General features: G+C 37.3%; 2 protein-coding genes across 2 annotated transcripts; one reads left to right on the top strand and one right to left on the bottom strand.

The window, feature by feature from the left end:
- Positions 1–1847: 1847 nt before the first annotated feature.
- LOC129264081 (protein MEMO1-like) lies at positions 1848–18102 on the bottom strand. Its single transcript, XM_064101536.1, has 6 exons — positions 18000–18102; positions 12991–13069; positions 9168–9236; positions 7215–7327; positions 3577–3688; positions 1848–2076 (listed from the first exon to the last, which is right to left on the bottom strand). Exons 1-6 carry the CDS (start codon positions 18100–18102, stop codon positions 1848–1850), a joined length of 705 nt encoding a protein of 234 aa, XP_063957606.1.
- A 473-nt stretch (positions 18103–18575) lies between these two features.
- LOC135154672 (uncharacterized) lies at positions 18576–18998 on the top strand. Its single transcript, XM_064101535.1, has one exon. It carries the CDS (start codon positions 18576–18578, stop codon positions 18996–18998), a length of 423 nt encoding a protein of 140 aa, XP_063957605.1.
- Positions 18999–26252: the final 7254 nt, after the last annotated feature.

Below are 26252 nucleotides of genomic sequence, written 5' to 3'. Positions count from 1 at the left end.
CTGAACATTATCAATTGAAATTTATGTTTTAATTGCTCATGTACATGTACATCTAAAAAAAATAATAACTTCTTAACCCAAATTCTCCCGAGGGGAAAGGCCATAATGGCCCCCCCCCCCTCGACAATTTTCGCGATATATCTGCTGCGCAAATTTTTTTGACCTCTCCGCTCACTGACTTTATACTTTCAAGTCTCGCGCAAATTTTGAGACCAAATTTGTGACGCCCGGGTACGCGGTTACGACATTACGCAACATTATGTAAGTGCATGTCAGACCAAAAAATGCTCATAAACGTGATTTCATGTACAAATCCAATGCAAATTGTGTATTTAGCCAAAATTCATAAATGTATCATTTCTACTTTTACTGATTAAACTTAATTAATTTTGCCTTGTTTATGATCATAATTAAGTCTGGAACGATTTCCATCGAAAAAAACAATAAAAAAACAAAAAGTAAAAAAACAAAGAAATACATAAGAAATAATAATAATACATGAGATTTGTATAGCGCACTTTCCATCTTGATTAGATGCTCAAGGCGCTTCAGAGCAGAACAACAAAAACTATTTACATATAATACATGTCTGAACAATAAGTCAATGTCTATCAAAAAACACTCTTATACAGGTATGTTTTCAGGTTGCCCTTGAAGGTGGTCACTCAAGTCTGGGTTTTCACACTGTGTGGGAGAGAATTCCACAGGCTAGGCCCTGCATGAGCAAAAGGCCCGTTCCCCGCATGATTTCTTAGCAACTGGAATTTGGAGAGATTAGATGATGAGGATCGTAAATTTCTTGAGGGTTGGTAATTATGCATCAAAGACCTATTGTAACTGGGAGAAGTTCCATTGACTATATGAAAAATCAAAAGAAGGATTTTAAAGACTATGCGTTCATTCAGGGGCAACCAGTGAAGAGTTTTCAATATTGGGGTGATGTGGCTGCGCTTGCTAGATAGAGTTACAATACGTGCAGCTGCATTTTGCAACCTTTGCAATTTTCCAAGTTGAGAATCAGGTAAGTTGTGAAGGAGGCTATTACCAAAATCAAATCGTGAAGAAATGAGTGAATGTACCAGTTTCTCTGTTGCTCAGCGAGTGAGATATTTTCTTATGAAGCCAATATTGCGCAACTGATAACGAACTGATCTGCAAATGTTTGTAATCTGGTTAGACATGGACATGTGAGAATCAAAAATATCTCTAAGATTGCGACATGATTTTGACAAGGGGATATCATTACCTGAGATAGAAATGGAATCTATGTTGAATTTGTCAAGTTGAAACTTTGAGCCAAAAACTAAAAACTCACATTTACTATGGTTCAAAAGTAACGAGTTTTTTCTTCAACCAAGTGTCAATGTCCATTATGCATCTTTCAAGATTACACAGGGCTTGTGTGGCACTAGTTTGATTGGGTAAAAACGATACAAAAATCTGAAATTAAAAAAAAAAAAATACATAAGAAATCGGTCTTGGTACCAGAATTTTTTCCATTCACAATTGTTAGGAATGCTATAGAGAATATTTTCACCAAAAAATAGCATTCTAGGAGCTTTATTTAGTGAATCAGAGAAAAAAGTATGATTTCACAAATAAATTAGCATAATTAATTCATATAAAATAAAAATATATGAATTCAGTGAAATTTACCAATGCAATTGTGTAGATCACGTCATTTTCTACCATCATGCAAATTTTTGTTGTGATCGCGCAATCCACGGCTGAGATCTTAGGGGGGGGGGGCATAATGCCCCCCCCCCCCCCCCCCCCGGAATGACAAGAATCAAAATACCCCGGGAGATTTAGGGTTAAATAAAGACAAGTTACGTAATTACACACCGTCAAGTCCGCAAATAATTTCCTGAGGAACTTTTCTTACATATAAGCAAAATGAAATGAATTGAATTGAAATTGAATAAAAACTCACCCCAATGGCAAAAATCTGAAGAAACTACGAAAAGATTGCTAGGATCAGCAAGGTAAGAACTAAAAAAATGACCATATTCCTGTTCCTTTTTACCATCTAAAGCGCCAACAAGCACTGGCACTATGGTGAAATTACCCCTTCTCCTGCAGAGAGAAAGAGAGAGAGAGAAGTTATATACATGTAACATTCTTTATGAATACATTGAGTAGTGTCGTCACTGAATTGAGCATGAATAACAAGACAACACTGACTGTTCAAAATGTTGCCTTATGGGTTAGATTAGTAAAACGGCCAGGTTTGAGTATTATTTGATTGTCTGGATATGACCATAGTTCTCATCAATAAGAAGAATAAGTTCATGTTCGTCCATTGATGAAGAGACTTTTTATTTAATTATCAGTCTACAACATGGAACGGCATGATAGTGAGCAGGCAGTGACCTGCTGCCTAACCTGGCGGATTAAGCGCACCATCACATCATATTAAAGTTGAATGTTAGATTCTTGGGTAGCACACTACCACCAAAAACAGTGGACGCCTCTGGCACTCTCGCCTGTATTACGCAATTCGATACAGCAGCAGTGCTGCCTTTGATAACAGATAATGAATAATTATTCACAGAAGAAAACACTATTATGATAATAAAATATGTCCATTGACACAAAATGCCCTTTGACCATGATCATGTGACCTAAGACGTGCAAAACAATCATTCATACTTGATTACCCTTATATCGATGTTTCATGAGCTACATCAAACTTTCTAAGTTATGATGCCAATTCAACACATACTCCCAACACAGCCAGAGTTCATTGACCTATAAATGACCTTTGATCTTGAACATGTTCCTGAAACACGCACAGGGTATTCAGGGATACATTGCTGCTCTTATGTCCAAGTTTCATTAACGAGATCCATGAACTCTTAAATTTATGATGACAATTCCACAAATACCCCCAACATTACCAAAGTTTGTTGACCCTAAATGACCTTTAACCTTGGCCATGTGACCTGAAACTCGCACATGATATTCAGGGATACATGGTTGCTTTTAAGTCTAAGTTTCATGAACTAGATCAATAAACTTTTAAAGTTATGATGACATTTTCTCAAATACCCCCCATCATGGCCTAAGTTCATTGACCCTAAGTGACCTTTGACCTTAATCATGTGACCTGAAACTCAGGTAGTTTCTTCAGTGATACACTATGACCCTTATTCCTACGTTTTATGAACTAGGTCCATATAATTTCCAAGTTATGACAACATTTCAAAAACTTAAACTTGGTTAAGATTTCGATATTCATTCCCCCAACATGGTCTAAGTTCATTGATGCTAAATGACCTTTGACCTTGGTCATGTCACCTGAAACTCAAGCAGGATGTTCAGTAATACTTGATTACCCTTATGTCCAAGCTTCATGAACTAGGTCCATATAATTTTTTTAAGTTATGATGACATTTCAAAAACTTAACCTTGGTTAAGATTTCAATGTTGAAGACGCTGCCGCCGCCATCGCCTCCGTCCGAAAAGTGGCACCTATAGTCTCGCTCTGCTATGCAGGCGAGACAAAAGAGGGTATATACTCATTGAGTAGGTACACATGCCTACAGCATCCTGGGATTAAAAGTAAAGTGTTACCTCTCCATGACCTTTGCTATGTATGGTAGATGCATCTCTATACTGTGTTCATCTTCATCTACTTGTACTGACATGGTCTCAAACATTTTGGTCTTCATCAGTTCTCGGTTCACTGCAAATACAATAACGAAAATTGAACAACTTATCCAATAAATTCATACCAGTACTCATATCATGAAGATGTCAAATAAGAGGAAATGAATTTCCAATTCAAGATACAACTGTTCAACAATATCTTCATTATAGGGCAGTTATTGATAACCTTTCTCTCGTCGATAATACCCGCTATTATGTAGGGACATGACAGTGATTTTCCGCGATTTCACGGAAACAGCCTTTTGAAAGTGGCTTTTCAGACGGAAAAACACGGATAACGTATTTTTCCGCAAAATGCACAGAACAGCATCAGAAATTACTCCAAAATATCAACAAAATACGAATATTTACTAGCCACGAAACACGATCTCACTTCGCTATCCAAACATGGTGACTGCACTCCACTCCATTCGATCGTATATCGAAAACATTCACAAGCACAAGCTCAATTTTAGCAAAGTACCAACACAGCCGTGATCAGGCAAAACCGTGAAAGTCATTTTTTGGTGCTTTTCTGTTTCTTAGAGTTTTGAATATGCTCTTTCATCTGGCAATATTTCAAGTTCTAACTCTAACCATTTTTTTAGATTCGAAAACCAGTTTTTATAAAATTGTCTAAAAAATCTGAAAATTTAAAAGGCAGAACTACGTAAGTCGACTCACAAAAGTAGTTTTTCCATTTTTGACGATAATGAAAAGGCAAACCTACATGTACGTATGTCTGCTTACATAGTTTTATTAGAACAATAGCTTCGAAAGTAGAAGTTAATTAATCAGGCAAAATTATGTATCTCCCACATTTCTGTATTGTCAGTAACGGTCGAGAGAACCGCATCAAGTGCAGCTAGCTAGTTTACTGCATGTTGCTTAGCGCAATAAGGAACCGCCATTTAAACTTCTCACAGTCACAGTGGTGCCATGGCTTCAAATTCGAGAGCCTGGAGAGGGAAATGGATTTGAATTTAGCTTTAGAGAAAATCAAAATTTCCCAACTGAAACAAGGTAAGCTAGACTGTCTCTAGTATACTTTATTGTTCAGATGATGAACATGAGATTTTATCAAAGACTAGATCTAATTTAGATCATGCGTTACTTGTTAGAGGTCTAACACCGATCATCATCTCTAAACTTTAAGGTAGGCCTAGAGTATTAAGGTTTATAAACTATATTTTTATAGATCTATGCATCAAATTAAATCTAGACTCTAGATCTACACTGTAAGTAGAATTAGTCGCCATTGTACCATACCTTCCAAAGGGAAACTTCTGCAAAAAATTAGTTGGCGTCAAAATTAACTTTTAGAATTAGCAATCTGAAACAAATACACGTACAAGTTAACTCAACTTTACACAAAGTCTTCATAATAAATGACATGATAGCGATCCAACTTAGCTATAATTTTACTGTAAGATCTATAACATGGTAGATCTACTACTGATAGACTGATTTTGTTGTTTCAGTCTCAAGTTTTCCCACCGAAAACATACATGCGGTAACCAATAACATTTTCAAGTGACCAAAATATTTCACATGCGAAGTGGGGTGCGATTGGAAGCTGATATTGTAAAAAAAGACAAACGAATTCGGCAAATTTTCTACATGTTTATATTTTGTAGGTATTTGTGTATTTTTGGTGAAAGTTTTATGCATTTTATTAGAATGTTTTGTTTGATATTGAACTCATAAGTGTTTGTTAATACCAGGGGCTCCCTGGTAATACGAGCCATTATACATAGTTTTGCCCGATAAAACTTTGCAATGCGGAGGACATACATAGTTTTGCCAGATGCACTTTGAAATGCGCAGGATATACATAGTTTTGCCTGATCAAAAGCTAGGAGTGTAGTCGTAGATTTACTCAGGTGAAAGCTCGTAAGTTTTGAAAATTGAAGAAAATTACAAGATTTAATGAGGAAATCAAATATTTTTTGGGTCCCAATTCCTTATATATGTTCCACAGGACAAAGGAAAACAAAAAAGTCTGATACACCATTCTCCATTTTTTCAAAGAAAGCTGAAGAAGCAATTTTGAATTTTTAAGCTCGAATATCTCGGAATCGCGTAAAAGGAGATACATAGTTCTGCCAGTTCACGGCCGAGGCAACACAAGGCCGTGTGTTGCTGCCCTCTACGTTGAAGAAGTACAGCATGATATCAAAATGGCGGATAGGCGAAAGACGTTGACTGCTCAGAATGATGTCCAAAAAACCCAAAATTATTGATAAAACTTCATCCAACCCTAAAGTAATGCTAATAACGTGAAAGGTGAGGATGTATTTATGCTGAATGTTTGTTAAAAGATGTTATGCAATCGTTTACATCCAAAGAAAGCGGATTTTAAATCATTCTTGGTACCGTTGCAGATACAAATTTTGACCAACGCGACTATTTTGTCGCTATAATGCGTAAATATGCGTATTGATTATGTTCTTTTGTCGATAGTTATCGATATGGGTAAGATATTTATAGTGATATATCAACAGAGAATTTTCTTAACAATAACAGCCCTACTTCATTATCATAGGTTCTATCATGTAGAAAGTGTTCAAGCAAAATAGGTTCATTTCATGAGCACATTCATAAATCTGCAACAATGAAACTACCATGAAATTTATTACTAGTACAAATCAAAGTGTTACCCTCAAAAAGGATTATGAATGATGTGCTATATGAATAAAAACAAGAGTGTCGCTAAGGCGAGCACATAATACGCCAGCCTGTAACACGGAAAATGGAGTTATTGGTCAAGCAATGAAAGTGGAAGGTGGAGACTTCACCTTTGACATTCTGACCTCAAAATCAATTGCTGTGATCTATGCTAGCATCATACACACCTGCACTTGCACTTTCACTTTTATCAACGTTATTAATTTTCTCTCAATCAAATTTCCTTTCCCTATCCACTTTTGATATATTCCTATTATTTTGTGCAATAAAAGATAAGTCTCTTTTATTGCACTATACAGTCTGGTTTTCTATCCCCTTTCCTTTCGAGGCCTCCATCACTTTCAATTTCCAAGCTTAAGATGGAGGTCTCCCATATTTCTATATATATATATGTTCAGTAATTAAAGAAAATGTATATATAGATAAAATTTTCACAGTACAGTTGATATTTTATAATGATTTATATACATTATTCATTATGTTAAAAAAATATTTGCCTATTATGTAATATTGAAAAAAAAAATTATTATACTTGTATATACTTTGTTTTTGTTTTGAAATGTGGAAATAAAATAAATCAAATCAAATCAAATAAAAGTTATCGCGTTTACAAGGACTGCAGAAGGGTACGATAAAAATATGTCACTGTGACCTTGACCCTTGACCTTTTGACCTCAAAATCAATAGGCTTACTGGGATCCATGCTAGTATCATACACACCAAATTATATGAGCCTAGGTTAAGTCAAACTAAAGTTATCACATTTACAAGGAAAAGTTAACGGACAGACAGACAGACGGACGGACACTGAGCGTGATCCCATAATACGTCCCGTCTAGGACGGGCGTCGGGCGTATAAAAACTTAAGAACCTACCTGTTTGATCAACTTGTAGATTATATAGAGGGGTCTCGTATTTGGTACATGTTGAGAGGGCGCACCCTGGTAGATATACATGATGGGAGGGGCCAAGGATAAATACACGCTCTCTGAAAAACAAAACCACCTTAAGTTTGATTATGGCAATAACAATCTTCAAATTGTCAAGCGATGACAGTGATGATACATGTAATGTTGTCATATTTAATGAGGCTTACTGGGAACGAAAAGTATTTCAACTCAATTCTTATCTTTATTTCTTTTCTATCCAAACATATGGTAATATAAAGTACTTGTAATATAAAATACAAATTAACAGATTTCCATATGCTCTATTTCATAATACTTTTCTTTAAAGGACAAGTCCACCCCAACAAAAAGTTAATTTGAATAAAAAGAGAAAAATCCAACAAGCATAACGCTGAAAATTTCATCAAAATCGGATGTAAAACAAGAAAGTTGTGACATTTTAAAGTTTCGCTTTATTTCACAAAACAGTTATATGCACATCCTGATCGGTATGCAAATGAGGAGACTGATGATGTCATCCACTCACTATTTCTTTTGTATTTTATTATATGAAAAGTGAAATATTCTGATTTCTCCTCAATGTCAAGTGAGACAACAATTAATTCCTCTTTCAAGAACATGTGGAATTAGCATTGTTTAATACTATATGGTTCAGTCAAGTTGGTCATTCGTGTCAAATCTGTAAAAAATGAAATATTGTATAATTCAAACAATAAAAAACAAAAGAAATAGTGAATGAGTGACGTCATCGACTGTCTCATTTGCATGTCACTGAGTTGTGCATATCACTGTTTTGTGAAAAACAAGCGAAACTTTAAATGTCCAATTTTATTATTTTACATCTGATTTTGCTGAAATTTTCAGTGTTATGCTAGTTTGATTTTTCTCTGTTTATTCAAATCAACATTTTTCTGGGGTGGACTTGACCTTTAAGATGTCGATCACTTAATTTGTATCTGATTTATATTATACATACATGTATGTTTGACTGAAAATGAAAAAAAAAATTGAATTGAACAAAGAGTAGACTCTTTTATTACATGTTAATCTCTTCAAAGAATATGGTAAATAAAACAATGGAAAGGCAAAAACAATGGAAAGGCAAAAAAAATATAAATACAAAAACAAGAAAATATAGGTTTTACCAAACAGAGTTCCTGCTTGTTGCAAGATTTTTCTCTCATCTTTACTTGGGCCTTATACTATAGTGTTCAAATGTTTAATAGTGGGTGTCTTGATCCCTTGAATTATGATTGTCCCACATATAGAAATTTGTGTCATGTTTTGGCGCAGCGATATTGAAAACCAATAAGCTATGACGCTTCATTAAATGAAAATGACATTACAGCACTAGTTCAAATTTGATCTCAGTACAAATGGTATCTCATAGGTAATCGTTCAATGGATTCAAGAGGGTGCTGTTGGACCATTTTGTTACGTGCTGTACTCACCTCACATTATAAAGATCATCAATGTAATTTGTATGCAGCTCTTAAACATTGGCCAGTCGCGCAGCACATGCACAGTACACATACGCTGCGCTGCTTTTGGCTTAATCGTCGCCCGAGTCCTGACACAACAAAGCAGGGGGTGGCAGAGCGAACTTGTCAAGATCTTTGAATAGCAGCCGAAGAATATGCAAACTGAGAATCCTTTGAGTTGGGGTATTCAAAACATGGCGTCTGCGTAAAAGCTGTAAAATGTTTGTGTCAACGGGCAGTTGGCGCCATCCGCAACAAGTACATACGTCCAACAGTGCCACCTTGAATCCCAGAAAGATTGCCTTAAATGAAGATGAGCGCAACTGAAGAAAATATCAAATTTACCTAAAAAAGCATGTTCATTCAAAAATATCTTTAGAATAAGATAGAATGGCAGTAAAATGTTCATGAGATTTTTTAACAGCATCTGTATACTCACATATTAGTAGGGTCGACCTGTTTATAGGCATATGCACCACATGCTCCACTGTAGCTATAGCCAGCATGTCTGCCAAAAAGAAAAAAAAAGTCTTTGTCAGTACATATAAAAAGATATAACTACTATAATCTAGATTTTTTTTATTCATAAAATGTTGATACTGGATAATACTTGATAGTGAATTCTAACTTCTGAATGAGCCTGTCTGCAAACGGAAAACAAAGTGTTTTTTTTATGAGATACTGCGGAATGGAATGTACTTAGTTGTATATTTGCAGTGCACAATTTAAATAGTGGCACTTCTCAATTACTAGCATATTGATGGGATTTTTAGGAAATTTGGATCCCAAAATATAATAAAATTATAAATTAATAAAAATAATAACACTACAAAAACTTTGTGTTTAGTTTGGAAAAATACTCTTTTTCATGAGGGAAAAGTTGATAGTCCTGAGAATATTGCACTTGCTCATGATTTGTGCGATATATATTTGTCTTGACTCTTGCAATATTTCTTATATCCCAGAGCCATCCAATATTATATAAATATTCCTTTTTTGATGAACTTTATATCTTTATATTTATATAAGAGCAATATCATTTTATATTCATAATACAAAGCTAATTGAATAATATCAATAAGAATTATAATAATAACAATAATAAAAATTAATAATGATAATAATAGTAACAATAACAATAATAACAATAATAATAATAATAAATGCAAAATTTATTATGTGCATGAGAGTAAAAGCTGGATTTGGAATGCTCTTTACAATTAACTTAAGGCATGGTCACACCGACAGAACTTTGCTGGAGAATTGCTGGAGCAGTGAAAGAAATTCATCACTGCTCGTTACCGTTCACCACCGTTTAACAGAAGTTGGTCCCCGTTAAGGCAATGCCGTATACGCTCGGCCACCGCTGATGGTCCCTGCTACCACTCCGAAAGTTTTGAGCTGCACAAAATATTGAAGCAGCGATCCATTGCAGTGATGAACTTTGGTTTGGCGCTTAATGCTCGTGTCACCGCTAAACCAATGTTTGCTACCGTTAAACCAACGCTAAAGCAACGCCGGCTTCAGCGGTGCACCACATGTTTTTTATTTTGCCCCCCCATTTTTTGCGCGGTGACGAGCATTGTCGAAATTCGGCACCCTCTCCCTACCATTCAAGGAACGCTCCAACAAAGTTTGCACGGTGTGACCAGGCCTTTATTTCAGCGGCTAATAAGAGTTCAAAGCATTCATATTAGGAAATAAAAAGGTGGGTCTTGGGTAAGCTAATCTTCAGAGTGCTCTTAAATTGAGTAAGGAAAAAACTATTTCTTATAAGGGCGGAGAGGTACGTTTTAAATTAACTGGGTATAATGTGAGAAAACTTGTGAACAGAACCAAAGCGTACCCTCTCACGTCCCTGAGTGTACATACTGCATTGTGCCTACAAATCAAGTTTGAGATGTAGGATGGAGTTTTCATGACAATTTTTTTTACTAATACCTCAGTCACATTTGCTCTACGGCGGCCGTACGGCAAGTAAAAAAAAGCTGTTTTATTCATTTTTATACAAACCACCTATATGTAGCTCGTACATAAATGTTAAAACGGCTGTTTTCGACTCACCGTACAGCCGCCGTAGAGCAAATGTGACCAAGGTATAACTGACATGAGTGTGAACGCTGACAAAAAAGTCTGCCCCTTTCCAAGAAGCCAGTGGGTGGGGGGAGCACTCAAATTATAACATGAAACCTATGTGCCGCGCCAAAGTCGAAAGTTGGGGCTCTGGAACTAAAATATGGTTTTAAAACAAGGGTCTCCGGAACGGCTCTTGAATCTACAATTGCTAAAAATGCAAAGCTCCGGAACTTACTACCTAAAAAACCGGCGTGTCCAGAACTCACGAGATCGTAGGCGTAATTGGTAGCAGCTATGTAAAACAAGTAGAGCGCCATTTGGCAGTCTCACCTGCACCGCGCGATTCAATATAGCAGCAGTGCTGACTTTGAAAACTACTAAATAATAATTATTCACAAAAAAAACATTCATTTAATGATACAATAGTACGTTCATCGACAATAAATGACATTTGACCTTGATCGTGCGACCTAAGACTTGATTACCCCTATATCCACATTTTATAAACTTTGAAAGTTAATACAGCAATCTAATAATTACCTCCAAAATGGCCAAAGTTCAATGACCTTAACTGACCTTTGACTTTGGTCATGTGACCTGAAACTCGCATGAGATGTTCAGCGAAACTTGATTACTCCTATGTCCAAGTTTTATGAACTAGACCCATACACTTTCAGAGTTATGATGGTTATTCAACAAATACCCCCAACATGGCCAAAGTCCATTGACCTCGGTCATGTTACCTGAAACACACACAGGATGTTCAGTGATACTTGATTACTCTTATGTTCAAGTTTTATGAACTAGACCAATACACTTACAGAGTTATGATGGTAATTCAACAAATATCCCCAACATGGCCAAAGTTCATTGACCTTTGACCTTGGTCATGTGACCTGAAACTCGCACAGGATGTTCAGTGATAAATGATTACTCTTATGTCCAAGTTTCATGAATCAGATCCATAAACTTTCAAAGTTATGAAGGTAATTCAACAGATACCCCAACATGGCCAAAGTTCATTGACCTTTGACCTTGGTCATGTGACATGAAATTCGCACAGGACCTTCAGTGAAACTTGATTAACCTTATGTCCAAGTTTTATGAACTAGACCCATACACTTTCAGAGTTATGATGGTTATTCAACAAATACCCCCAACATGGCCAAAGTCCATTGACCTCGGTCAAGATACCTGAAACTCACACAGGATGTTCAGTGATACTTGATTACTCTTATGTTCAAGTTTTATGAACTAGACCAATACACTTACAGAGTTATGATGGTAATTCAACAAATATCCCCAACATGGCCAAAGTTCATTGACCTTTGACCTTGGTCATGTGACCTGAAACTCGCACAGGATGTTCAGTGATAAATGATTACTCTTATGTCCAAGTTTCATGAATCAGATCCATAAACTTTCAAAGTTATGATGGTAATTCAACAGATACCCCAACATGGCCAAAGTTCATTGACCTTTGACCTTGGTCATGTGACATGAAATTCGCACAGGACCTTAAGTGAAACTTGATTAACCTTATGGCCAAGTTTCATGAACTAGGAACATATACTTATGCTGTCATTTCAAAAATTTAACCTTTGGTTAAGATTTGGTGTTGATGCCACAGCCGTCAGAAAAGTGGCGCATAAAGTCTCACTTTGCTTCGCAGGTGAGACAAGAACGCGCATGCGTCTTGCTAGATTCATGTAGGGCAAGCGCATGCTTGCTACGGGTGCTGGAGCTTCAGCAGCACGCCGCTATGGCTATGCGCTGATCGAGCTCGCTGCTCTGACCGGCTGATGAGTCAGTTCATAATGATGTGCACTGGAACGAGAAATCACAAATTTGAGGGTCTTCGTTACAGAAAAAACAGAGATTTCTATGGCTTTCTGAATTAGTGATACTTTGGAACGAAAATTTAGGCTGAAAATGGGGGTCTTAACCACGGCACATAGGTATCATTCATTTATACTAAGTACCCCCCCCCCCCCCCCCGAACAAGGAAACATTGCATGAAACAAATAGTCAATGATTTTTCACTGACAGTTGTCATAAGCTACTGAAATCCTTGCATCTGATTGGCTTGTAGAGCAAATTAGTTAGTGAAAATCACTGACAAGAACACTCCCCTGAACATTACTTACAAATTCTGATTTTTACAAAAGAAAATCTGATCAACTTACGGAGCAATAATAGCCCTCGCACGAGAGCACTGGTCTGCTTTACTCAGCCATCCATCTAATTCCCCACTCAATGTTTTAACTGTGGGAGATAAATTAACAATAAAAAGAAAGAGTGAAAAGGTTAACAATTCATCTGTCAAATTCAATGCTTATAATAATTTGATTTATTCTTATCCATTTAATTCCCCCACACACAGTATCAAACAGGGATTGTAGTCAAGGCCTATTACTCAAAAGTTACGAGTTGCATGGCCGCTGGATAAAACTTTCTCATGACCGAGGCCGAAGCAAAGCAAAGACCGGCGGAATGTTGCCTCCATTACATTCCTGCTAATAACAGCATTAATTGGTCTGCTTAATTAAGCCACCAACCTGCAAGATATGGAATTATGATGAAAGTTAAGGTCAACATTCAATTAATTCTTTCGACATATGATCAAACCCATTAATCAAATCCCTTTACAGCTTTGGAAACAAAATGCACCCACCCCCCAATATGTTGAAGATATATATGAAAAAATTGACCCAACAATAATCAGAATTCTCATCCAAGACTTAGAAAGTTAAACATGATAAAAAAAAATTAAAAAACACAATGCCATGGTAGGCATAGCCATAGCATCTAGGGCTAGGCCCTAGCCACTCACACTAGTACGAGGTTAGTATATACTAACCTCGTACACCGTACCGCGTTTGACCCTGGATTTCTAAGTAGTTGGCAAACATCGCTTCATTGCAGAAGTAATATTTGCCGAAACTCCTTCTCGCTACTCATCGGGGCTCTTTCCGGTAAGTAGCAATACAATAATAATTTTTATATTGTAATTGAAAATCGAAATCGTACAAAAAAGAGCAAATTCGCTTACCTCGGCCTGGAAAGTGACTTTGCATGTCTCTTCTACGGAAATACAAGGAAGCCCGTTGGTGGCGCTAATAAATTTCACAACCTTGATTCAGCTCCTCGGTAATTTTATAACCGTATCTAAATTCTTTGAATGCGCAATTCTTATGATTACTTGACTAATTATGGGCACCAATAAATGGAATACCTTCATAAACATAATTCAAGATTATTATTGGCGATGATAACACTTTTTTGCAAATAATTTAAAACGATGACTAATAAAAAAAAAATTAAAAAAAATCTACGTACTTTTAGCGAAACCAGCAGTACAAGCTATAATGAACGTCAACAATACGGTCTACCGAAGTCTATACGATGAAACGATTGGTCACTTTACGGACTTCGCGTAATGCTTTGCGTCGATTTGTGTGTAAAATAGTTAAGGTGCCTAGTCTTTCCCTTGTCATGTCTTTGATATGAATATAAATCGCGCGCCCTCTTTAGGCCAAAAATTGATGTTGTCGTTCAACAAGCCGCGCGACGTCAAGAGCAAGAAAAGATGAGGAACAGAGGGGAATAGAGTGTTCAAATAAGTCTCCAAATGGACTTCATATGGATCGGTAAGTGAAATGGAATAATTTTTATGATATAATAATAGATGTAGCAATATCGATTCGGCTATGTGCATGGAAGTGGTTAATCTGGACTCCAGGAATCTCCAAATTCTATGGAAGGATCAGCTCATAGAGTGAGTTACATGCTACATGCCTTGATTTTACCGTCCACGGCGGCAGTAATGCAACCATGGGTGGGCCCTAGCAGACTACTTTTTGATGACTGGGCATAAGACTAGGCACGGCCATAGCGCGCTCTTGCGGATGTGCACAAAATTTGTATAGGTGCATTGGTTCGCTTGTCAATGCGTTGATGCCAATATCGCGTTGAATCACTAATGTTAAAGACTATGGCAGGGCAGAGGGATACTCAATTTCCCCCTCTGTGATTGTACCCCTGTACAATGCATACGGCGGCATTGTTACCAAACGTAACTTCAAAGTCCAGCGTAATCTGCTCAAAATAAGCTCAAAGCTATCGATGATTCGGAGAATCCAACAGCTCATTTTACGTTTTGCAATTTTTTTTTTGCATTTTATGAATTTTGGGTGCGAATGGGTGCAAAAATATGGATCATTTTCGAAACTTGAATTGATTAAGTTTCGATGTGAGCCGTAATAGACCTGCGCAGGGAATCGCCCTATGCACACTGAAGTCATAGATATCAGGCCCGTATTCTGAAGTCAGGTTTAACTTAGACCACGGTCTAACTCGGCAATGAAATTATGGGTAGCCAAAAATTCAAAAAGTTTGTTTATGATTTATATTTATATTTATGTTTCCTTTTGAAAAAAAATACTTAAGATATCATTCACAGACAATTATGGAGAATTTCAGAGTCAAATGAGTTTATGTGTACTGTTGGGGATTTGTGCCCCTATTGGCTCTCCATAGTTAAACCAGGGTTTAATTTAAATTGAATTCAAGTTCAGAATACGGGCCATAGGGTCTACGCTTGCATTAGGAAGTTCATGGATTTTCGCTGACGTGTGGCGCAATGTTTACACACGAAATAGGTACATTACATCAGTTTACGTCATGAACGTGCGTAGGCGCATCCGTGCAACATACAGTTACATACGCAGATCTAAGGGGGGTCAAGCCGACTCCCCTATTTTCAGGTACCCCCCCAAAAAAGGTGTCCTTTTTTATTTTAAAGAAAAGCTGAAATGTACGAAGGAGGTATTATACCCATGTTTAATTTACGGCCCGGTAGAGGCTGCTGGCCCGATCCCAAAAAAGGCCTACTCGCCTGGCATCGCAATCTGTTGGTTCACATGTACGCAAACCACGCGAATACCGCACCTGCGCACCCATATCAATGGATTCTCCTGCGCATGGGTTTCCTGCACTTCATCAACGGCTGAGTAGCTCTGCATAGGAGGATTACCATATGTTCTCAAGTAGGCCGTAAGACAATTTTTTTTTTGAAAATGCTTAAAATACCTCGTTTTCAGTCCTTTATATCAGAAAATGTCCTTTGACCCAAAATGATCTTTGACCATGATCATGTGACCAAAGACATGTGCAAAACAATCATTCATACTTGATAACCCTAATGTCAATGTTTCATGAGCTGGATCCATAAACTAGTTATGATGCCAATGCAACACATACTCCCAACACAGCCAGAGTTCATTGACCTTTAAATGACCTTTGACCTTGGCCATGTTCCTGAAACATGCCCAGGGTATTCAGGGATATATTGCTGCTCTCATGTCCAAGTTTCATGAACTAGGTCAATAAAATTTTAAAGTTATGACAATTCCTCAGATACCCCGAACATGGCCAAAATTCGTTGAACCTAAGTGACCTTTGACCTTGGTCATGTGACCTTAAACTCGCACATGATATTCAGGGATACGTGGTTGCTCTAATGTTCAAGTTTCATGAACTAGATCCAAAGACTTTTAAAGTTATGATGACAATTCCTCAAATAACCCAAACATGGCCAAAGATCATTGACCCTAAGTGACCTTTGACCTTAATCATGTGACCTGAAAGTCAGGCAGGATCTTCAGTGATACACTATTACCCTTATGTGTATAAGTTTTAAGAACTAGGTCCATATACTTTTTAAGTAATGACATTTCAAAAACTTAACCTTGGTTAAGATTTCAATATTGCTGACGCCGCTATTGTCTTGCTCTGCTATGAAGGCGTGAAAAAAATCAGCTCGCGCTTTGCGCTCTCATCATTTGTTAAGTGCGATCCATATCCAGTGCTTAGAATGTCAAATTTTTAGGTCAGGATGTCAAAAATTTTCAGCGCGAAGCAAGCTCGCAGTAATTATTTAGTTACATATCTTGTTCATGATCACAAATGCTCAGAAATGCTCAATTTCCAGGACAAAATACATGTACATGAAATTTCCAAAAAAATTTGCTCGCGCTTCGCGCTCACACTATTCAATAAGGGCTTATATGAGATGATTTATTTATATATCGTAAGAATAAAGCTAAGAAGTGACTGTTCGGACTACCCCTTCAAAGAAACAAACAAAAATCAACTTTTGAGCAACCGATCAGGGAAAGCATGGGTGAAATTTTTTTTCAGCCCCCCTATTTGCGAAAGCTGGATCCGCCCCTGAGTTAAGCGAGGTACAATTTCTTCTACGTATTTTTTGCATATGAAAATGATCTATTTTGCTACTATTTCAGAATATGGAATTTCTGTAACTTATAAGTAATTTTGGCAGTATCGTGAAATAAGTCACCAGTGACAAATTTCCACCAGGGTCATTTTTCTACTTGTGGGTGCGCCGTGGTCTAGTGGTTCTGACTCTCGCCTTTGAAACAGAGGGTCGTGGGTTCGAATCCTAGCCATGGAGTGTTTTCCTTCAGCAAGAAATTTATCCACACTGTGCTGCACTCGACCCAGGTGAGGTGAATGGGTACCCGGCAGGAGTAATTCCTTGCATGCACTGAGCGCCTGGGATGGTAGCTCGAGCTAAAGCCGGGGTAATAATAGCAGCGCTTTGTATTCTCAGGCAAAAAGTGCTTTATAAATCCAGCTATTATTATAATCCTAATATAGTCAAATCACGTTTTTTTCTTCAAAATGCAATTAGTCTCTTTAAGACTAATTAAAAACATCCAATCCACTAAATTAACTTGATATATAATATTTCTGATTATAAAATCAGTATCATGATTTTGAGTTAAAGCTTTCAGTCAGTCGGCAAGCCCTCAAAAAGTAGCTTCTTTTATCCAAGTGATATTCATAGCTAGAGGGTTTTTGCATTGTTAATGAGCTTGGTGCGGGCCAAAACACCTCTTTTTATTCGGCCATTGCTGCTCTAAATATTGACCAAATTTCATGTTTTTGGTATCTTTATAAAGAAGAAAAATCATTCTACCAGATCTTGTGTTTGGATTTTTAAAAGGATGTTGTAACATAGGGGAAACTTTTTATTTAACACATGAAACATAATATTTATTTTCATGCAACTTAAGTTGTTGTCCACACCAGTTGCGGTCCACACCAGGGGAGCAAGGAGAGCAGCAGACAACGCATCTCTACGTTTTCTCCGGGCAAGAATTTTTCTTACCCGTCTTACCAAGAATGAAGCCAGAAGAGAAGTCATTTCCACCACCAAGGAAATTCGAACCACACTCTCTTCTCAAGACTCCGAGGCTGTCTTCCAGACACATGACGCCGTCTGCAATGACATCTTCAGCAAATGCATAGAGAGGCAACAACGGAATTCAACGACCCAAACGGAAACAACCACCAAGGATCTATGGTTTGCCAAAAATACACAAACCAGCCGTCCTGCTACGCCCCATCGTATCCTGCATCGGCTCTTTTGCCTATGAGTTATCCAAATTTTTAGCCAACATCCTCACTGGGGGTTCGCCACACACCGTCCGGAATTCCGCAGACTTCGCAGACTTTTTTGCCACACAATCGATACAAGATGACGATGCAATGATCTCTTTCGATGTGGAGTCTCTATTCACGAACGTCCCAATCGAAGGAGCATGCAGAGTCGCCCGGGATCGCCTCACAGCAGATCCCAAGCTTGCCGCAGGGACCAGCCTGACACCAGATGAAATAACCTCTTCTAGAATTCGTCTACCTACTTCCTTTACGACGGCAAGTTCTACGAACAGAGGGCGCCGCCATGGGTAGCCCAGTATCAGCCGTCATCGCCAACATGTATATGGAAGCTTTTGAAAATACTGCCAACAACTGCCCTCTGAAACTCAAGCCTAAGATCTGGAAACATTATGTCGACGACACCTTCATCACCGTCAACAAGCACAGCTCAAACGATCTCATGGACTTCATGAACAGAAGGGAAACCACCATCAGGTTTACCGCCAAACATGAATCAAACGGATCGTTAGCCTTCCTAGACACTGAGGTACACAGGCAGATAGACGGCACCCTCAAGACGACGGTCTACAGAAAACCCACTCGCAGTATCTACGCTACGACTTTCACCACCCACATGCTGTCAAATGCCTCTACGACAGGGCAAATAGAATTGTCTCTCAACCATCGGACTTTTCACCAGAACAGCGCCATCTCCAGTCGGCACTAGCTCTGAATGGTTACCCCAAGGCTTTCAAGAAGTCTAGCAAACCTAAGGAGCGGATTATCTTAGAGGAGAAGCAGTTCACTTCAACAATAGTTCTGCCCTACGTCTCCTCCATAGCTCATCAGCTGCGACGGCGATTGGAGAAACACAACATCCGCGCTGTCTTCAAGCCGGACACCACTCTTATGAACCAACTCATCAGAGCCAAAGATCCAGTACCAAATCACAGGAGAGACGGTGTTGTTTACCAGATACCATGCAAGGACTGCAATTTATCATAAGTCAGAGAGACAGGCAGACCAGTAAAAAAGAGGCTAACTGAACATCAGAGAGACGTTAAGCAGCAGAACATTGTACTTTCGGCAGTAGCAGAACATGCATGGGAACAACAACACCAACCCGATTGGTCTGGCGTCAGATGCATTGACTCTGCACAGCGGTGGCATACCAGACGTGTAAAGGAAGCCATCCAGATTCGACTACACTATAACACACTCAATCGAGACGTAGGCTTCGAGATTGCCGAATCATGGATGCGCTGTATCAGACAACACCACAGAAGAAGAACGCCCTCAACCGACCAACAACAACCACCGCCGACAACACCAACACCGAGCCGTCACCCATGTCTGCATACCGATGTACGGCAACCTCCCCCACTTTCCTTTCGGCCAGATCCCTCCGACGTCCGCATACTCGCTATAACCTTCGCCCTTGCACCGAAGTCTCCATCACTTGACAAAGTTGAGCAGCAGCCAACGAAATGTTGTGAACTCTCTCTTAAAGATGTTGTTTTTACACTTAATTTCTGTTTGAGCCCAAATGATTTTTAGATTATGATAAAGCTGAAGATCTAAGCTTTAATATGATATAATTCTATAATTAAGAAGAGGTATTTTAAATGGGTCAGCAGTCAGCTTTTAATAGGCCAAGTACATTTAGCAGCTCAAAAACAAGAATACTGCGCTCTGATTGGTCATAGAGACCACACACCCACGCAAATTCCAATGTTCCCCACACTGGGCCTCTGCAAGGTCACACTCACCATGTGGTAATCTCTTCAAATTAACCGTGCCTGTTGTTTTGAAAACATTCAGCCAATCAGAACTCTAGATTTTATGCTACTCTGAAATTTCTGAAATCTCGTCTTGCATCTTGATAGAAAAGGCAAGCTGCTGACCCATCTAAAAGGTGACACATATCAAGAGTGACATTGTAAGAATGTGTAGAGTTTGAGCTTTCTGATGATATGTTTGTGCCCAAAACAATTTGCAAGAGAAAACAGAGGAAGAAAACTCTGTTTGAGGCATCTTTTCAGGCCTGAAATTCACTTATTTATCAAAATATATTATTCAAAAGAAATAACCAATATAAAAGAGTAACATTTACTGTTTCCTATGGTACAAAAATATTCAATTTTACTCAAGGAGAACATGGTTAAATTCTTTGAGAAAAAAGTCTCATAATTCACGAGATTTTGCAGGGATATGAATTTAGCCACCAGGGGACTTGGATACATCATGAAGCTACATGTATAAAACACAGAAGGAGATCCTTCTTCCATGGAGCTAATAATAGCTCTATGCTTCTTCCATTCCTCTGTTAATCCTTTGTTATCGCTTCCTTCTGGCGAAGGAACAATATCTAACATAAATCGGCGAGCCGCCAGGCGAAGGTAAGAGCCCACTTACATAACACGATAAGCCCGCTCGTAAAATCTGAGGTCAGTGATATTTTTGAAGGACAAGTCCACCCCAACAAAAAGTTGATTTGAATAAAAAGAGAAAAATCCAACAAGCATAACACTGAAAATTTCAGTAAAAATCGGATGTAAAATAAGAAAGTTATGACATTTTAAAGTTTCGCTTAATTTCACAAAACAGTTATATGTACATCCTGGCTGGTATGCAAATGAGGAGACTATGATGTCATCCACTCACTATTTCTTTTGTATTTTATTATATGAAATACGAAATATTCTAATTTTCTCCTCATTGTCAAAGATACGACGACTAATTCCTCGCTGACCATGTGGAATTAGCATTGTTTTAATACTATATGGTACACTATGGTACACTATGGTACGTAGTGGTATGGTTCAGTGTTCGCCATATGGCGTGCGCGTGCATACGTGCTATACAACCGTAACCTGCTGAATGAATATGTCTACTGCCCTCTTTCGATAAAGGCATGTACATGTACATTGCTCAAAATTCTTATTTTGCGGAAAATAATGGACAATTATCAGAAAATCCTAAAACAATAAAAAAACATAAATTTTCTGCCAAAAGCGGAAATGTTGGGAGGTCTAATTATTTGACCCTTGAAACCAGTGGTTTTGACATAAAAATTACATCTCCCAGGCCAAAATGAAATTAACTGTGTCCGCTTTAAGTATTAGCAGCCATTTCAGAATCAAGTTTTGGAATCCATCGTGGATTTTTGCACATACCAGACCACTGACTTTCCTTGTAACTTGTCCCAATGTATTATTTAACCCATTTAACCATGGTATAGATACAAACATCATATTTCTGGATATTGAGCAAACTATGTCGTTTTTTTTTAAAGTAGCAACAGTAATTTTAGACTCCATTTTTGGAAGCCATCTTGGATTTTTAACATACTGGACCACTGAATGTCCTTGTAACTTGTCCCATGTCTTATTTGACCATTGAAAACATGGTCTAGACACCAAAATCATTATTTCCCAGGCAGATATGAAATGAACTATGTCCATTTTTATTATCAACAGCCATTTTAAACTTCATTTTTGGAAGCCATCTTGGATTTTTGGACACACCAGACCACTGGCTGCCCTTGTAACTTGTTCTAATGTACTACCTCACCGTTAAATCATTGAATAAAAACCAAATTAAAGCCACTTAGATGAATTGTGGATTTTTTAGCCAACGGCAGCTTATTTTGGGCGCTATCTTGGATTTTCAGGTACACTGGAGGGCTTATAATTCACTCTAGCCTGTATCAACCATTTTTCTAACCCCTAGACCATAGAATGTGAACCGAAATAGGATTCTACAGTGTAGGGTGGATAATGAGTCCGTTGTATCCATTTTCAGTGAATGGCGGCCATCTTGGACGCCATCTTGAAAATAACCACTTTCCCGGATGTGGATATTGGTAGATTTTTAGTATGTTATTCCTGAGGTCAAATAGTACAAAAAACCATTGAAAAATCATTTGTTGCAATTTGTTCTGGGTAAGGGTATTTTTGGTATATTGACCCGTCTAAGTCAAATCTAGAGAAAACTTGGGAGCTCAAAAAGGAAAAGTTTAACCCTGACCAATCTTTTACTTGCCCATGCTCTCATTAATACCTTAATCTGCTGAAACCACACATCGCCATATAACCAGTACCAGTCTATCTTCCACTTTACTGACTTCAAGAAATTGGAAGGAGAGGGGCAAACAAGTTTTAGTTTTATAGGTAAAACTTTAAGCCCACAAGGTATGTTACAAGGTATGTAATGGTGGCTGCACGATAGCGAGCCGTCTGTGTACGAGGAGAAATAAAAAATGTTTAAAAATGTTAAACAAGTGGAACGCCTCTGGCAGTCTCGCCTGCATTACGCGATTTAATATAGCAGCAGTGCTAACTTTGAAAACTACTATAAAATAATCATTCACAAAAACACCATTCATATAATGGCATAATACCACGTTCATTGACCATAAATGACATTTGAACGGAGACTTAAGACTGTCAACTACACCCATGTCCACATTTCATTCACTCTATCCTTAAACTTTCAAAGTTATGATGGCACTTCAACAATTACCCCAACATGGCCTAAGTTTATTGACCTTAACTGACCTTTGACCTTGGTTTTGTGACCTGAAAATCACAGGGGATGTTCAGTGATACTTGATTACTCTTATATCCCAAGTTTTATGAACTAGATCCATAAACTTTCAGAGTTAGGATGGTAATTCAACAAATACCCCCAACACGGCCAAAGTTCGTTGACCTTAAATGACCTTTGACCATGGTCATGTGATCTGAAACTCGTACAGGAAGTTCAGTGATACTTGATTACTCTTATGTCCAAGTTTTATAAACTAGATCCATAAACTTTCAGAGTTAGGATGGTAATTTAACAAATACCCCCAACACGGCCAAAGTTCATTGACCTTAAATGACCATTGACCATGGTCATGTGACCTGAAACTTGCACAGGATATTCACTAATACTTGATTATTACCCTATGCCCAAGTTTCATGAACTAGGTCCATATACTTTCTAAGTTATGATGTCATTTCAAAATCTTAACCTTAGGTTAAGATTTTATGTTGACGCCGCCGCCGTCGGAAAAGCGGTGCCTATAGTCTCGCTCTGCTATGCAGGCGAGACAAAAACTCCTCGAAACAGACGGCAGCCAGCTGTCTAAGCTCAGTGAGCTAAGGCGACAGAAAGGAGATGCCTAGTTTTGCAGCGACAGGTTCAAATCCAACCAACCTATTACCTATTTAATACCGCATGTACTGGAAAAATGCAGAAAGCTGCAGCCAAGTTTCCAGGTCTAGCTTTCGTCCAAGCTAAATCTTTTTCCACCAAGTTCCCAACCAGAAGAACATGAAGAAAAAAAAAGAAGAGAATGATGATAGAAGGGGGTTTCGGAGATAAGTGTTTTTTTTATTAGTGAAGGGGACATAAAATATTGAAAGCCTGTTCACTGAAATCCCAAATAAGATTAAGAATAATATTGTAGCTGCGATGTATCGTCCGCCAAATCGGAAAATTGTAGATGCTTTAAACGATATTAGTGGAAGTATGGGTAAGATTGCAGGAGAAAATAAAGAATGCATAATAATAGGGGAATTTAATGTCGATTTTCTCAAAAGAAATGAAGACATTGACACTGCAGATTTTTTCAATAGCTTTGTTACTTTCTCATACTTACCTTTTATTCATAACCCAACAAGAATTACCAACACTACTGCGATGACTGTCGATAATATATTTCATAACTTTTCTGACAAAGTTATTCAAAGTGGTATTGTAATTACGGACGTTAGTGATCATCTGTCACCATTTATTGTACTGGAAAATAATAACTTTAATGAGGAAAAATATATTGAAACTGAAAAAATAGACTACAGTGATGAAAATATAAACCTATTTTGTAACTAAGCAAAGTAAATTGGGATGTTTTGAACACAATGTACATAAGGTATGATTGTTTTCTGAAGCTATATAGAGATGTTTATAATCAATATTTTAGTGCAAGGATAAAGAAAAAGAAAGTAAACTTAAAAAGAAAACCATGGATAACGAAAGAGATCATAAACCTAAGTAAACGAAAAATGCTTTGTACCAAAAATACCTTAAGAGTAAATCTGATACATGTGAAAACGCCTATAAAAGGTGCCGTAATGATCTCAGTAACTTGATAAGAGAAAAGGAACGCGAGTATTTTCACACGAAATGTGCCAAACTACAAGGTACATGTTATATGAAAGGGACATGGAATGTTATAAACCAGACTTTAAGCAGAAATATATCGAAAACAATTGTAAGAGAGTTAGAAATAAATGGTAATACAATAACTGATCAACAGGAAATAGTTAATGAGTTCAATAACCATTTCACTTCAGTAGGTGTGAAGCTAATTGAAAACATCAACAGTAATCATGGAAATAGCATAGAAAATTAATTTAGAGAGTGCATGACTGGTAATTTTGAAAAGTCGTTGTTTTTACATCCTGCTACGGAGAGGGATATTTTAAACATTGTCCTAAAACTTGATATGAGGTCCAGGGTATGATAACGTTCACCCCAAAGTCTTGAAGAAATCTATTCATATAGTCTTGACTTCTCTTTGTAATATCATTAACTTGGCCATAGAACCATGGTATATTTCCTGATGCACTCAAATCGCCTGAGTAACTCTGGTTTTTAAAAGTGGTAATACATCTTCACTAAATAATTATAGACCTATACCAGTACTATCAATTTTCAGTAAGGTCTTTGAAAAAATTCATATATAATATTTGCTTTTATTGAAAGTAATAACATCTTATTCGAAAAGCAATTTGGTTTTAGAAAAAAACCATACTACTTGCCATGCACTTTTAAATTTGTTGATAGCATATCTCAGGCTTTTGAGTGCAATGAATTTTTAATCAGTATATTTTTAGATCTATCAAAAGCTTTTGATTGAATTGATTTTAATATTTTATTCCATAAATTGTATTTTTATGAAATTAGAGGGACTCCATTGTTATTATTGAAAAGTTATTAGGCCATGCGTTTTATGTTGGGCCCGCAAATAGGTGGTATCTTTACATTTTCACGACAAGCACAGAAATGATTAATGTTATAATTTAACTTTAAATACATGTGCAACATGGGTATATTTGGTATCACATCAAAGGGAATCTTTATACCAATTACTGGAAAGAAAAAGAAATAACTGAGATTACTTCATTTACCAGTAATTAGCGATTATGTAACATCAATTTGCCATTTTTGCATAGTGGTAGACATGACGAGGTGAGCATAAATTTTTATTTCATTAAGAAACTAAATATGTAACATCACAGGACCTAAATATGAATAGTTTTGGAGCTCACTGGCTTATTCTCTAATCATAAATGGGCCAAATTAGAACTTTTAAGTTTAAAGGATACCTTATTAAGCTAATTAGTATAATTAATTGATGTAAATCATGAAATTAACACGATAGAAATTGTGCCTGTCTAATGTATAGAAAATGAGGAGAGATAAAATATAGTTGTAGGTTACACCTTCAATAAAAATACAACTATATAGTTGTAGGTTACACCTTCAAAAAAAAAAAGAAGCTGCAAAAATTTCAAAAGGAAAAGCACAAATTAATTAAAGTCTTAGGAGATAAATCAATCTATTGTTAATTATGACCTCATGGTTTCAATTTTGACAGTGTAGACTGACAATGATGACTTTGATGTGTCCGAATCTTCAGATTATTCTGGTAACATAACAGATAGCCAGTACACCTTTTATGCAAATTTGATTGCTGAAAACTTGTTTGAAGCAATAAAGCCTCATCTGATTCTATAATTTACTCTTATTTCTTCATGTTACATCACACTGCGTCTATGAATCAGTAGATGACACATATTTGGCTGGCACAAAAGTGTTCAGAGAATATTTTTCCAAATTATCAAAAAACTACTTGAGAACGAAACTCGTACAAAGATTACACTAAACAGAGGCAATTGTACCCATACATGTAGAGTAATTCTTGATGAAA

Source organism: Lytechinus pictus, chromosome 7, assembly GCF_037042905.1.
Source record: "Lytechinus pictus isolate F3 Inbred chromosome 7, Lp3.0, whole genome shotgun sequence".
Taxonomy (NCBI): domain Eukaryota; kingdom Metazoa; phylum Echinodermata; class Echinoidea; order Temnopleuroida; family Toxopneustidae; genus Lytechinus; species Lytechinus pictus.
The sequence above is the reverse complement of the archived record's forward strand: the minus strand, read 5'-3'. Positions and strand labels throughout refer to the sequence as shown.